General features: G+C 36.6%; 1 protein-coding gene and 1 long non-coding RNA gene across 3 annotated transcripts in view; both read left to right on the plus strand.

Annotated features, from left to right (window-relative positions):
• Window positions 1-15,969, plus strand: part of LOC117495081 (complement factor H-like) — a 45,391-nt gene that overhangs the window by 4,889 nt on the left and 24,533 nt on the right. The window contains exons 5-7 of the mRNA XM_034146146.1: window positions 1,490-1,672; window positions 1,766-1,960; window positions 11,533-11,596. Of these exons, the coding sequence (XP_034002037.1) occupies window positions 1,490-1,672; window positions 1,766-1,960; window positions 11,533-11,596 (442 nt within the window). The remainder of the gene's footprint in view (window positions 1-1,489; window positions 1,673-1,765; window positions 1,961-11,532; window positions 11,597-15,969) is intronic.
• On the plus strand, window positions 7,706-11,316 carry LOC117495582. 2 transcript variants are annotated; one of them, XR_004557190.1, is made up of 5 exons: window positions 7,706-7,819; window positions 8,531-8,725; window positions 8,837-9,016; window positions 10,950-11,133; window positions 11,227-11,316. It is a non-coding gene; the product is annotated as an uncharacterized LOC117495582 (long non-coding RNA). The 2 variants fall into 2 exon arrangements; XR_004557191.1 differs by lacking the exon at window positions 7,706-7,819 and adding an exon at window positions 8,414-8,437.

The raw sequence follows: 15,969 nt of genomic DNA on the forward strand, positions 1-15,969 counted from the left end.
AACAAAAACTAAACAAATATATTTTTGTTTTATTGTGTGTCCTTTGTAGAGGACACCGGGTGTTAGTTATGCGAAGCATATAGGAACAACATTAACATACAAGTACATTTAGACAACATTAGAGCACAACAACTCAATGCAACAAATATTGAGCCCTCATTTGTAGAACTCCATCCTTTTTTGAAATGCAGAGATACATCTGACACTTGAGGCACTTGATGTATGTTTTCCCACTGCATCCGTCTGCCATGAACCCTACAGAAACCTAAGTGTTAGTTTTGGCCCATAGTGGACTCCATTTGTGTTGTGTAAAATGGGGGAAATAAAAAGTTAGCAAATCCCCATGTCCTCCTCAGAGGACATTCCTAAAAACAGTTAGTTTTAGGTCAAATAAGTATGACACTGCTCTGAAAACTCACTACACTAACTCCTAAGATGTTCCCTTACTATAATTATTTAAAAATATTGAACTCACAACACTGGTAATTACAAAATTACAAACTTACCATTTCTCTTTCTATAAATAGTGCTTGTGTTGATGGACGCCATTTTGAAATACAATGAAATTATCTTTTTCAAAGCCATACCCCCACATTATGTCATATGTTTGAAAAGCCCAGGATGTCCTCTGTGGAGTACAATTGGACTTAATGCTGTGGCATGTATAAGCTCAAAGTAATGGACCAAAACCCAATGTGCTCCACAGAGGAGGGAGGGTGGGTCTCTGGAGGATAAACACTTGAAGTGTGCACCAAATGGCACACACTTCATTTAAAATACGAGACACTTTTTCCAACCAACTTCAAACTCTGGTGCTCAATCAAAAGCATACTAATTTCTTATGGACTTTGTTCTGTATGTAGATAGTTCTGCAGGACAGAGATATGTGCAGAAACACAAATATGTTGTTGAAAGTAAACATTTGTATTTGAAAATAGAGGGAAAGAGGTAGACAGACACACATACACTATTAATCACCCTGTCAAGAACACCAACATAACAAAAAGCACATAATGACCACCATGTAAAATGTAAAAAAAGCAAAATATTTAATACCACCACGCCCCTCCAGTTGTTCAAGGCGCATTCCACACTATGGCTTTTTCATTTGCCTTTTCCTTAAAGGTCCCCTATTATACTGTTTTTCATCAATATATTATAGTTCTCAGTCATATACAAAACATGTCTCTGAAGTGTTTGGCTCCAAACACCAAACAGATCATGCATTGTAGCAGGCTAATGGTTACACAAGCCAATAACTTGTGTAATTGGGTTGTAAAGTGGCCGAAATCTGATCAGCTCATTTTCAGACAGGTTTTTATATAAATGGATCAGGACAAAAAGTGAGCAAATCTTTTTTCCTGAAACTCTCAGAATCTCTTTACACAGAGGGGACACATGTGTATGTATAAGATGCATGAAAAAGTGGATTTTGCATAATAGGTGACCTTTCAGAAATCTTTATTCTTGCTTGTGTATTATTCAACAGAGATAATATGTACAGCACCCGAGATTGAAAATGGTGATGTGCTTGGACAAATCCAAGAGTACAAAGAAAATCAAGTCCTGGAGTTTCAGTGTAAACCCTCATTTAGACGCGCTGAAGCCAGATCTTCAAAATGCACAGAGCAAGGAGTAAGAGCAGAATGGAGCCCCACACCTCTGTGTGAACGTAAGTAAAAACTGAGTAATGCAGTGTACTGGTGACACTTCCCAATAAATATAGGTTCTGACGGATAATATGTTTATTTTTCAACAAATACAGCAATAACATGTAAACTACAACTGCCAGGGCTGAAAGGAACCAGCTATGAACCTGCTTATAGAAACACGTTTCTACCTGGTGACGAAGTGACAGTAAATTGTGGAGACAAGTACTGGATTTCTAGGCATCAACAGGCCTCAGTAGTAACTACATGCAAAGAGGACGGAGAGTGGACTATAAGACCTCTATGCCAAGGTATGATACTGCTGTGAATGCTGTTTTATTTATTTTTTAAAAAGAGTCCCATGAACTAAGTGCAGCTAAGCACAGGAACAGTCAGGAATTTACTTCTTTTGTTTTCAATTCAAGTTCATACAACTTTATTAATGGCATATGATTTAAACTGAAAAATAATTCCTTAAGAAATGCTACAATTAGTTTCCAATGTATTATTATCATTAAGATGTGAAGCAGAAGATGCACTGATTTATGTTTATAGATCGCAAATAAAAAAGCGTCTCAAACTTTGTTATGGTTAGGATTAGGTTCTAGTTTCTCTTGGTTATGGTTAGAGAAAGGTTAGAAGATACTGAACACATGTATTCCCTCCCACAGCTCCCGCTCAACAACAGTGATGCTGGTTTTGTTGGTGGTCCAAAGAAATGCCAATCAAATGGACCCCCCCTAAAAATAATCTATGGTCTTTTTGGCATCTGTTCATCAGTAAGGAAGTGATTTTTAAGTGTGCATTACTCATACTCATATATCATCTTAATACATCATGCATGTATTATTATATACACTTGTTGGAAATGGAATGACTGAATCAATCATTTATGTATTAAACAACTTTTATACATTTGCCATATTGATTAAAAAGAAAATGAATTACAATTGCCTTATTTGGTCTCTTTATTGTGTTATAATGAAAAACAAGTCCATAGTGACTGAATATGCTTTTTACTTATTGTAAGTGGGATTTAGAGCAATGACGAGCTAAAGCTGAAAAAGACTGTAAGATAAGATAAGATAGATACAGTGGAAATAATGCATGTGTGTAGGGGTTGTAATCATTGTTTTAAAATTATATTTCTATAAATGAGACTATTACTATTCTGTTGTTTAACAAAATCCATATCAGAAATCCTCATCTTCGTAGATTTGAGTCGTAGATTTGACTCGTAGATAAACGGAGAACAATGTGTGTCATACGTTATATTAGATTTGAACTTGTCAGAGATAAGCACAGTCCAAAGTACTGTATGTGTAGGTAAATAAAGCCTATCTTAAATATTGCCTTTTAAAAGAGATACTTTGAATGGGGGGAAAAGACTGACTAGATGTGACATTCTTTTAAAAGATATGTCACAAATGATTGCATTTTGGGCTGAGGGCAGTCCATGCATCCATGACAGGATACTGCATTATCCTCTTATTCATTGTATTTCAATTCTTACTCTGTGCTCTCAAGCCTTGTTTATGTTTGTGCAACTTAACAGTACATGTAAGAGATCATGTAATAATTGCAACCTGCTTATGCCAATACTCTCTTTGTCATTACCCAAATGCTTCTAGCTTCTTTGGGTTGTGGGACACTACCACCCCTTGCAGATGGAGACATTGAGGTTCTATACCAGTACAGGAACGGAGACAGGGTTAAATACATCTGTCAGAATCACTACATCATGGAGGGAGAGCCCTACAAAACCTGCATCAATGGTGAATGGATTGGACAGATGAGATGCCTCAGTAAGTTAACATTCCCTTTACATTTTTCACCTTCTTTTAGCATTTTTGCATAATTAGATGTTGCTTGATTTTGTTGCTTCATGAATAGTATAATAATTGTACAGAAACATATATTACAGTAATTAAACATCGAAAGGTGGAAAAGCATCTGTTTTACCTCAAATAAGAATAAATGTGCTGTCATAAAGTAACGTTTTTGTAACATCCCGTCATGTCTGCTAATGTATTCATGTCATATTAAGGTAGTTCATCAGGTTCATGTTATTTGTTTCATGTTTTGTCAAGTCTCTTTGTTCACCTGTCTAGTCCTGTCATTGCACTTCCTGTTTAATTTTGGTACTTACCTTTCCCTCTGGTTTCAGAGCTCTCCTGCCCTTGTGTGTCTTCCTCCCCATGTGATTGTCAGCCCCTCCCTTGATTGTTGCCACCTGTGTCCCATTACCTCTTGTATATAGTCCTCGTCTCCCTTTGTCCTGTGCCAGTTCACCTTGTGCCTTGTGCCAACAAGAGAGCCAGCTTTTCAGGCCAAGAGAAAAATGTAACATTTTTTTAAAAGATAAATGATTGCATTTTGGGCTCAGGGCAGTCCATGCATCCATGACAGGATACTGCAATATCCTCTAATTCATTTTATTTACATTCTTACTCTGTGCTCTCACTCCTTGTTTATTTGTGTGCAACTTAACAGTACATGTAAGAGATCATTTAATAATTGCAACCTGCTTATGCCAATACTCTCTTTGTCATTACCCAAATGCTTTTAGCTTCTTCGGGTTGTGGAAAACCAACACCCCTTGAAAATGGAGACATTGAGGGAACTGTTGGACACGAGTACAGGAACGGAGCCAAGGTTAAATACATCTGTCAGAATTACTACAAAATGCAGGGTGGTCCTCACAAAACCTGCACCAATGGTGAATGGATTGGACAGATGAGATGCCTCAGTAAGTTACAATTTCATTTGCATATTTTTATTCTGTGAGGTTTTTGGTATAAGGCAATATAACTTCCTGTCTGTTTACCAGTATGCTAGCTAGTAAGGCTTTGAATGGTGAGTATTGAAACAGAAAAATATACTGATTACATTTTGGACTATAGTTTTCAAGACCTAAATATATTTGTAGTACGTATGAATTAGGCATTATAGTCATTTGCCATTAACAATATGCCCGCCCCTCTGAATGACTTTTAAGTATTAACAATATGCTGTGTATCCATTTTCTCTTGCAGAACCCTGCACTGTGAATCGCCAAGACATGACTACACATAATATTGGCTTCAGACATAGTGCAGACAATAAATTGTATTTAGAACATGATGATATAGTCGGGTTCAGGTGTACCAGGGGAAGACATGACGGCGCATTGAACATGCGTCAGAAATGTAATGATGGTGTAATGCTCCTTCCTACTTGCCACTAAAGCTTTTTAGTCAACTGGATGTGATGACCATGAACTAGCTGGACAAACATGTACATGATTAACCAAAGTAAAGAGTTCGACCAGTTCTTTCCTAATCAAGTGTGTGTAACCCAGTGCTCTGTGTGGTCATTCTAATAAAACAAATATGTTGACTTGGTCAGATTTCTCCCTCTATTTTTCAGAGGAACTCTTTATCTTTCATGAAGAGGAAAAAGATGATATCCAAAATATTAATAAAGCACAATAAATAACCAAACTGGGCCAAGTTTCCTAATAATGATTTTCCTTAAACATAAAGATAATTTTCCATGAATGCTTCTTCAACAGTTTTTAAGCAGCAGTTCCCCAGAAAACAGAAATACATATTTCTCTTCGCTCCTGTAATGCACTTTATCAGTCTGTATTGTTTTGGTGTGCCGTAGAGATGTCTGCTTCTTCTTGAATATAATGGCACTCGATGCCACTCGGCTTGTGTTGCTCATAGCCTCAAATAGATACGTTTTAGATGTAGAATTTAAAAGCAGTGTTGATTTCCAGAAATCAAAATAATCCGCAGTCATGGTTGTGAGCAGTTTCATGTAGGAACTATTTTCTATCTACCGAGCTACATTTGCCCAACAAATAGACAAATACATATTTTATAGTTGGAATTTGTTCATTTTGAAAGTAAGAGTAATGTTCATTAAAAACTAGGCTTGCTGCCTGTAACACATCATGGTCCTGGTAAGGAGTTTCAAGAAGTACACTTTACCTGCTGGAGGTACACGTTACCATTATGATCATATTAAACCTTAACTGAAGCCATGTCTTCACCATACACGTAATCTACTGTTATATACTGTACATTTATACTTGTATATACTATACATGTGTACTGGTATACAGTGAGTATATACTGCAATATACTGTTAATATATACTGATCATAAACACTGTTATATAATGTTATAAGTTGACATAATTTCTGTAGTATAATAAGATATACAACATAAGCACCATAAAAAAGAGAAGATATGGAACCTGAAACTTCAAAAGAAGAAGGAGGAAGACCTGTCGGCACATTGAACATTGAACATGAGATGTGTTGATGGTGTGATGCTCCTGCCCACTTGCCAGTGAAGGGGTTATTTCACTCAAAGTGACTGGCCTGATTTGGCTGAATACCATTTGAATGCTAAATAAAAGCACAAAAATTGAGCATATATATAAAAAATACACGTTCAATCAGTCTGTTTCCTTCCTTACTGTATATGTATTATGAGAAAATATGTAAATACTCCTGATTACCATCTTTATTTTCCAACTCTAAGAATGTCATTGAGTAGATGATGACAATACTTTCTAGTATTATAAGTATTTCAAAGTATGTACCTTGCTTGCAAACAGTTTTTTTATTTCAAATGCCCCCTGTGCAGATGTGGGAGAAGTACTCAGATCTTGTACTTGAGTAAAAGTAGAAGTACCATCAAAAAAGTACTTATTATGCAAACTGGCCCTTTTCAGAATAATATATATTATATGATTTGACTATAATTATTGATGTATTAAAGTGTTTATCAAAGCTGGTAAAGGTGCAGCTAGTTTTAATTATTTCTGTATACTGCAGGGTAGCTTGTGAATGTACTCCAGGTGTAACTAAAGTCTGATTTAAGTGTGAATTATATTTCACATCATTAATCCATATCTGCAAAGTAACTGAAGGTATTAAATAAATGTAGTTGAGTCAAAGTATACAATATACCTCTGAATTGTAGAGCAGTGGATGTAAGAAGTAGCAAAACATTGAAATACTCAAGTAAAGCAGAAATACCTCAAAATTGTACTAAAGTACAGTACTTTAGTAAATCTACTTAGTAACTTTATACCACTGCCCCTCTCTGTCAAACGAATACCCTTTGGTACATTGAGATCGGTTCGATGTTTTGAAGGTGTGATGACCCTGCTCTCTGCCAGTAAACGATTGAGCTAACTGGAAGTGACATGAGCTTGCTGGACAAACATGTTAATGATAAACCAGAGGAAAGAGATTGACAACATTTGTAGAACAGTTCATGCTACTGTAATCTGCACAATTCAGTGCTTTATACTCCAAAAGTTGTAATTTTGAAATATATTATTCCACAGACAGGAAGCCAGTGTACATTTATGAGAACTGGAGGGATATGGGTCTTTGTTGGGACCCCTTAGAGAGACATCATTACTGTATAAGCCTATAGAAGGTAAAAGGGGAGGACAAGTTATTCTAAACCCTGGTCAGACTGTCGTCCTCAAATTCGTGGACTTCTTTAAATAACTGAAAGAGAACAAACAGTTTTATATTTTATTTGTTATACTTACTCATATAACCTGCACGTAAATCATTGTTTGCATGCTGAAATGTATGAAATACTTATTTTTCCAATACTGCAAAATACGGTGGAAAAAACTATTTCCATATCAGGGTTGTTTTATAATACAAATAACATATATATAGGGAGAGAGAGAGAGAGAGTGTGTGTTGTGTGTGTGGTGTGTGTGTGTGTGTGTGTGTGTGTGTGTGTGTGTGTGTGTGTGTGTGTGTGTGTGTGTGTGTGTGTGTGTGTGTGTGCGTGTGTGTGTGTGTGTGTGTGTGTTGTGTGTGTGTGTGTGTGTGTGTTGTGTGTGTGTGTGTGTGTGTGTGTGTGTGTGTGTGTGTGTGTGTGTGTGTGTGTGTGTGTGCGTGTGTGCGTGTGTGCGTGTGTGCGTGTGTGTGTTCGTGTGCCTGCGTGCGTGCGTGTTGTAAGGGGGAGGTACTCGTGTTCCTGAGACAGTTTCATTCAATTGTTTGTACTTTCCACTGTGTAGAAAGACTCGATTTAAGTAATTACAGAAGCACAGCTATTCCTGGATCCTCACAATGACATATTTTTACTTTCTTGGGTTCTTTATACTATGCCTTAAAATGGATACGTCTTTACAACAGGAAGGTAAGCAAGAGGGGGAATTATTTATGAATCCCTCTGTTTTCTCTATATATGAATAAAACCATATCCAGGACTTAATGTGAACCTATGTGTGAACTGAGTAACTTCAATTGACTTGTTATATCAGACAAACCACTGAAAACTGGTGCTGTGACGGACAGTGCAACAATAAAATGTAAACTATATCTGCCACCACTGGAAGGAACCAGCTATGAACCTGCAGTTAAAAAACAGCAACAGATGTTATGCCACCATGCCCTCCCACACCCCATTGTTACAGGCTGCATCCACACTACGGCTTTTTAATTAGCCTTTTCCTAAATACATTTGTATTCTTGCTTATGTGTATTATGCAACAAAGATAATATGTTCAGCACCCAAAAACTGAATCTTTGCTCATTAAAAGGGTGATCTTATTTTTCTTTATTGGAGACTAGTATTCATTTCTAAATGGTTTGTTTCACTTTATTTTAACTATTATTATTTACAGTTTAACTGAAAATTCAAGGGAAATTTTCATTCTGTTTATTTCTGTTTCATTCCCTAAATTATTTTTAAAAACACTACATTTAAAATGTGTTGGGGTAATGTTTGTTGGGAGCCCCACACCTCTGTGTGAACGTAAGTAAAAACTGAGTAATGCAGTGTACTGGTGACACTTACCAATAAATATAGGTTCTGACGGATAATGTGTTTATTTTTCAACAAATACAGCAATAACATGTAAACTACAACTGCCAGGGCTGAAAGGAACCAGCTATGAACCTGCTTATAGAAACACGTTTCTACCTGGTGACCAAGTGACAGTAACTTGTGAAGACAAGTACTGGATTTTTGGGCATCAACCGACTTCAGTCGTAACTACATGCAAAGAGGACGGAGAGTGGACTATCAGACCTCTATGCCAAGGTATATACTGCTGTGAATGCTGTTTTATTTTTTTATATTTCATAAGCTGTGATGATGGTTATCAATCATGTCTCGATTACTTGAGATTTACAAAACATTTTCTTATTCTAGAGGTTACGTGCAGCAAACAAGGAGTCCCACATGTGTCTTCATGGGACAGTCGTCGGCAGCAAACATTCAAATCGGGTGAGACGACACGTTACGGGTGTGAGACAGGCTACAGGAGGAAAGATGGCGCCAGCAGGGCCACATGCACCCGAGATGGATGGCAACCAAATCCACTTTGTGAAGGTATTGTGAAGTAAACCTTATGTTTATAAGATATCTGTTATTTTGTTTCCATACTTTGGCTATATGGGGGGATTTTTACTATATACTATATTGTTTACTGTAAAGGCTACTTTTAAAAAAAAAGAGTCCCATGAACTAAATGCAGCTAAGCACAGGAACAGTCAGGAATTTACTTATTTTGTTTTCAATTGCTTACACATGCTTTTTTCTTTTGATCGCACAAGTCTTTAGGGTGGTATAAACATCATGACTAACAAAAACTAAACAGAATATATTTTATTTGTTTTATTGTGTGTCCTTTGTAGAGGACATCGGGTGTTAGTTATGCGAAGCATAGTAACAACATTAACATACAAGTACATTTAGACAACATTAGAGCACAACAACTCAATGCAACAAATATTGAGCCCTCATTTGTAGAACTCCATCCTTTTTTGAAATGCAGAGATACATCTGACACTTGAGGCACTTGATGTATGTTTTCCCACTGCATCCGTCTGCCATGAACCCTACAGAAACCTAAGTGTTAGTTTTGGCCCATAGTGGACTCCATTTGTGTTGTGTAAAATGGGGGAAATAAGAAGTTAGCAAATCCCCATGTCCTCCTCAGAGGACATTCCTAAAAACAGTTAGTTTTAGCTCAAATAAGTATGACACTGCTCTGAAAACTCACTACACTAACTCCTAAGATGTTCCCTTACTATAATTAATAAAAAAATATTGAACTCACAACACTGGTAATTACAAAATTACAAACTTACCATTTCTCTTTCTATAAATAGTGCTTGTGTTGATGGACGCCATTTTGAAATACAATGAAATTATCTTTTTCAAAGCCACACCCCCACATTATGTCATATGTTTGAAAAGCCCAGGATGTCCTCTGTGGAGTACAATTGGACTTAATGCTGTGGCATGTATAAGCTCAAAGTAATGGACTAAAACCCAATGTGCTCCACAGAGGACAAAAATGAATGGGTGGGTCTCTGGAGGATAAACACTTGAAGTGTGCACCAAATGGCACACACTTCATTTAAAATACGAGACACTTTTTCCAACCAACTTCAAACTCTGGTGCTCAATCAAAAGCACACTAATTTCTTATGGACTTTGTTCTGTATGTAGATAGTTCTGCAGGACAGAGATATGTGCAGAAACACAAATATTTTGTTGAAAGTAAACATTTGTATTTGAAAATAGAGGGAAAGAGGTAGACAGACACACATACACTATTAATCACCCTGTCAAGAACACCAACATAACAAAAAGCACATAATGACCACCATGTAAAATGTAAAAAAAGCAAAATATTTAATACCACCACGCCCCTCCGTGTTCAAGGCGCATTCCACACTATGGCTTTTTCATTTGCCTTTTCCTTAAAGGTCCCCTATTATACTGTTTTTCATCAATATATTATAGTTCTCAGTCATATACAAAACATGTCTCTGAAGTGTTTGGCTCCAAACACCAAACAGATCATGCATTGTAGCATCCCATAAACCCCTCTGTTTCAGCCCTGTTTCAAAAGTGCTGATTCTCTGTCTGTTACTTTAGATGAAAATAAGGAGCCACTCCCCACGCCCCTCTGAGAGATATTTGGTTAAAAAGAACACAATGGTGCTCTAGAGGAGATTCAGGTGATAAGGGGGGGGGGGTGTTACCTTGGTTGGTTATAGGCTAATGGTTACACAAGCCAATAACTTGTGTAATTGGCTTGTAAAGTGGCCGAAATCTGATCAGCTCATTTTCAGACAGGTTTTTATATAAATGGATCAGGACAAAAAGTGAGCAAATCTTTTTTCCTGAAACTCTCAGAATCTCTTTACGCAGAGGGGACACATGTGTATGTATAAAGATGCATGAAAAAGTGGATTTTGCATAATAGGTGACCTTCAGAAATCTTTATTCTTGCTTGTGTATTATTCAACAGAGATAATATGTACAGCACCCGAGATTGAAAATGGTGATGTGCTTGGACAAATCCAAGAGTACATAGAAAATCAAGTCCTGGAGTTTCAGTGTAAACCCTCATTTAGACGCGCTGAAGCCAGATCTTCAAAATGCACAAAGCAAGGAGTAAGAGCAGAATGGAGCCCCACAACCTCTGTGTGAATGTAAGTAAAAACTGAGTAATGCAGTGTACTGGTGACACTTCCCAATAAATATAGGTTCTGACGGATAATGTGTTTATTTTTCAACAAATACAGCAATAACATGTAAACTACAACTGCCAGGGCTGAAAGGAACCAGCTATGAACCTGCTTATAGAAACACGTTTCTACCTGGTGACCAAGTGACAGTACTTGTGAAGACAAGTACTGGATTTCTAGGCATCAACCGACCTCAGTCGTAACTACATGCAAAGAGGGCGGAGAGTGGACTATCAGACCTCTATGCCAAGGTATGAAACTGCTGTGAATGCTGTTTTATTTTTTTATATTTCATAAGCTGTGATGATGGTTATCAATCATGTCTCGATTACTTGAGATTTACAAAACATTTTCTTATTCTAGAGGTTACGTGCAGCACACAAGGAGTCCCACATGTGTCTTCATGGGACAGTCGTCGGCAGCAAACATTCAAAAAAAAAATTCAATTGCTTACACATGCTTTTTTCTTTGATCACACAAGTCTTTAGGGTGGTATAAACATCATGACTAACATTGAGTGTCCTTTGTAGAGGACATCGGGTGTTAGTTATGCGAAGCATAGTAACAACATTAAGTACATTTAGACCACATTAGAGCACAACAACTCAATGCAACAAATATTGAGCCCTCATTTGTAGTACTCCATCCTTTTTTGAAATGCAGAGATACATCTGACACTTGAGGCACTTGATGTATGTTTTCCCACTGCACCCTACCTAAATCGGCGTTGTAAGGGAAAGTTACAGCCTAAATGATCGCATTCGATATGCATGCAAGAACAACGTTGAAATAATTGTTCCTATTACCTGTGAAGAAAATGGTTGGAATGGGATTCAGAGCTGTTCAGGTAAAGTCAAACAACAAATCATTCAACAAATACAGCTTAAAGGAAAATTATAGAGGGATTGGCTTCGGGTGTTTAATTAGCATGGTCTTAGGCGTGGTTCTCTTAACAGCTAAAAAATAACATCTTCAGTGACTTTAAATTGCATAACTACTTCGATGACCCTGTTTCATCAGTTTCAAAATGTGTACTGTTGAACAATAAAAACGTATTTTTGTAATGCTTAAAACACACATTAAGAACTTGATTTATTTGTAACAGGCTTGCTGTTCAGTAGATCATCAAGAAATTGATCACTTAAAGAGTAAAAGGGGAGGCACCTTACTTTCTGACCTTGTCTTTAAACTCTATTATATAGTTTCTATTTTTACTTCTATTCATATTGTGGTTTCATTCATGTCTATTTATTTGAGCTGTCCCTATCTTTCTTTGTGTTGCCTCAACAACTGACTTTGGGGATCAACAAAGGCATTTTCTTTTCTTTTTTCTTGAAGACATCATTTTTGAAATGGTTTGTTTGATTATGTTTTAATGTAACCTGAATAGCTGGAGGATGTGTGAATAACTTCAAATATTCATTGAATTTTGTTTCAGAAAGTCCACTGCAAGAAACCTCACATCGACGGTGCAAACTTTATCGGCGTTGTAAGGGAAAGTTACAGCCTAAATGATCGCATCCGATATGCATGCAAGAACAACGTTGAAATAATTGTTACTATTACCTGTGAAGAAAATGGTTGGAATGGGATTCAGAGCTGTTCAGGTAAAGTCAAACAACAAATCATACAACAAATACAGCTTAAAGGAAAATTATAGAGGGATTGGCTTCGGGTGTTTAATTAGCATGGTCTTAGCGTGTTCTCTTAACAGCTAAAAAATAACATCTTCAGTGACTTTAAATTGCATAACTACTTCGATGACCCTGTTTCATCAGTTTCAAAATGTGTACTGTTGAACAATTTCTACTTCATGCTTTTTCTCTCCCCCTCAACACACGCCTGTTTACTTGAAAATGATAAATGAAGCTCCTCTCTTGATTTACTGCACTCTAAAGCCTTGCTTTGGCTTTCATTTAAATAACAATGCTATCTTGTTATCATCCTGATAATTGCAATGCTAGCATGCTGTAAAGGTATCAGGTCAACTATCTTAATTTAGCCTGGTTAAATTCAGCATGTTAGCATGTCGACAGCATGTTCAAAAGTTGCAGTCTCACATGGATTTGTATTCTTTAAAACATTTAAATGTTTCTATTGAAAACTAGAATGTCTCAGGCATCATGGTCCAGCAAACATGAGCTTGTCTCCTATATGTTATATAAGAACTCAACAATAAATATGTTGTGAACGTAATATAAACAGAGTTATGCAAAGTACTGGTAATAGCACATTGTAAGACTTTGGAACGCATTCCCACAATGTCAGTGAGGGCTTTGGTCTGCCACTCTGTCAAAAGTGCTTAAGGACACTCAATGTGATCCCTTGATGCACACTATCAGTAAGTCAGCATTTTGCAGGGAGCTTTGTGAAGTTAAAAAATAGATACAACCAGCCTTTTGCTTACACCTTGCTGTAGCTCTATGGTGTTTGCCAGGGTTTCTGCTCTGGTCACATGACTGAACACTATGAATACTCTTTTAAACACATGCAGCCTCTCACACTCAAGGCTCACATATTGGTATTAGGCCAAAATAAAAAGGGATCATCCCCACTAAAACTACATATCATTATATATATTGTAATTCCTGTGCTTATCTTTTAGTCTACAGTACATACAAATATAGAGTATATTTATGTTTGAGAATGGTTGTCACTTCTACAATCCAGTACCTGAACTGTATGATATACTTTTTAGAAGTTCTAGGTTGTGGCACAGCACCAATCATTGCCGATGGAGACCTCAAGTACACCAGGAAAAGTAATAACAGCCATAATGATATGGTTGAATACATGTGCCAGGCATACTACACCATGGAGGGAGAGCCTTACAAAACCTGCGTCAATGGTGTATGGACTGGACACACGGATGCATCCGTAAGTTACAGGTTCTTCTTTTAATAACATGTGCAATATTGAAAAGTGAAAATCAACTTCATTTTAAAATGGTTAGAGTCGTTGCATGTTGTAATTTGATTGGGAAACCTAATTGATGAAATCCATTTATGCAACATGTCATTTGTGCCTGACCTACGTTCATGGCAATAACAGAGTACGAAATATGGAAAGCTGTTTTAGCATTTGAGCTGTGTGGCCCTTTTATTTAACCTCCTCTGCCAGAGTTTAAACTGTTCAACAAAAGAGGAATGGTTTGTAAACAGTTAGGTGCCAAGAGGCAATGTGTCCTCAAATAAACTGTCAGCTTATTGTCACATTAGCAACCAAGCTAAGCTCCCAAGCTAACAGAGGGCTATATTTATGTAAGTATTTATGTATATTTATATAATTCCAGGGGGAGAGTGAATGGCACAGCACAGAGTAAATAGAAATAAGGTCAGAGAGTTAGTTTGAATTACTTGTGCTGGGCCTGCTGGCTGGCATGTAAGCAATCAGCTCTCCAATTATTTTAGCTCACCAACTAGCCCTCTAAATCGCTCAACTATTGCCCAACATTGGCAAAAGTTGTGAATGCAGTATGCTTTAGTCATTCCTGCCCTTATCCAAATGCTATGTTGATTGTCTCTTGCAGAACCCTGTACCGTGAATGAAGACGACAATAAACAACATAATATTACCGTTAAATATAATGGCAGTACATATTTCACTCATGATGAAATAATTGAGTTTAGGTGTGCCAGAGGAATACCTGTTGGTTCAGTATCATTACTTCAGAGGTGTAATAGTGGTGTTATTGTCTTGCCTACTTGCCAAGAGTTTTAGTCAACAGTAGATCAAAGTAAAAAACTGATTATGCAGAGTTATGAACTGATTCCGTCTCCTCTTTGATGTTGTCAACTGTATAAATGTTAATAAAGCATACATGACACATCTCTGTCTCTTTTCTGCCTCCTAAATACAGTCTGTAGCATACCATGAGCAAAAAGAAACGATTAGAATTTAGCCAGCGTAGAAATAAAATCTGGTATGGATTGGAAGTCAATGGGTCTCATGAAATGAAAGCTATTGCAAAGAAATTTGACTTTTCAATAAAGAAACAGCTTATTTTTCAAAGATATTAGTATACAATTAAATTAAAACATTAAACATATATAAAAGATAAAAGAGATGTATCCAATGTTTAGTTTAGTCATATGATATTGAATTGATTTCAAGTCATTAGTTCCCATAATATAGGAGCTTATTTTCAATTTAAAAAACTGCAGATTTCAGATCCTATTTAGTAATTTAATGCTGCATTGTTTTACACGAAATAGTTCATATGACATGAAAGCTTATAAACATATTTAAGACTTTAACCACCATCCAATTAAAATTAGAATGCCATAATTGTCTAGTTATACAATTCTGCATTGACATGGAGATATTTAGGTCTAATGATAGGGAAGCTATTTAAAAGATGTAATAATCTTAATACAATGATGAACATCATTGTATATATAATTAATTATACCAATGCTTTAACATACCTCATTGTAGAGTGTGTAACAGTGCTAACAATTACATTAGGTGGCTAAAACTTCCCACCTGGGAGCAAGTTACCCTGAATTTCATTTAAACACCCACCTGTTCAGCCTCATTTCAGTATAAAACCCATTAGATAGATAGATGAAACTGGGCCCGTGTATAAGAAACATATCCATTTTAATATTTACATGGAAATCATGGAAATGCAATAGTAAAAAAAAACTCAAACAATACAAAAAACTATATTTTCTGAAGCACAGAATGAGATGATAAATGAAGATTTAAAAGCCTGTATTTACAACACAATAGAGAGTGTGTTTGCCACATCTGAATGGCCCGGAGAGGATCCACAATATCTTTGAACTTGTCCCTTCT

This window comes from Trematomus bernacchii, unplaced genomic scaffold (assembly GCF_902827165.1).
Source record: "Trematomus bernacchii unplaced genomic scaffold, fTreBer1.1, whole genome shotgun sequence".
In the NCBI taxonomy this organism is placed as follows: Eukaryota; Metazoa; Chordata; class Actinopteri; order Perciformes; family Nototheniidae; genus Trematomus; species Trematomus bernacchii.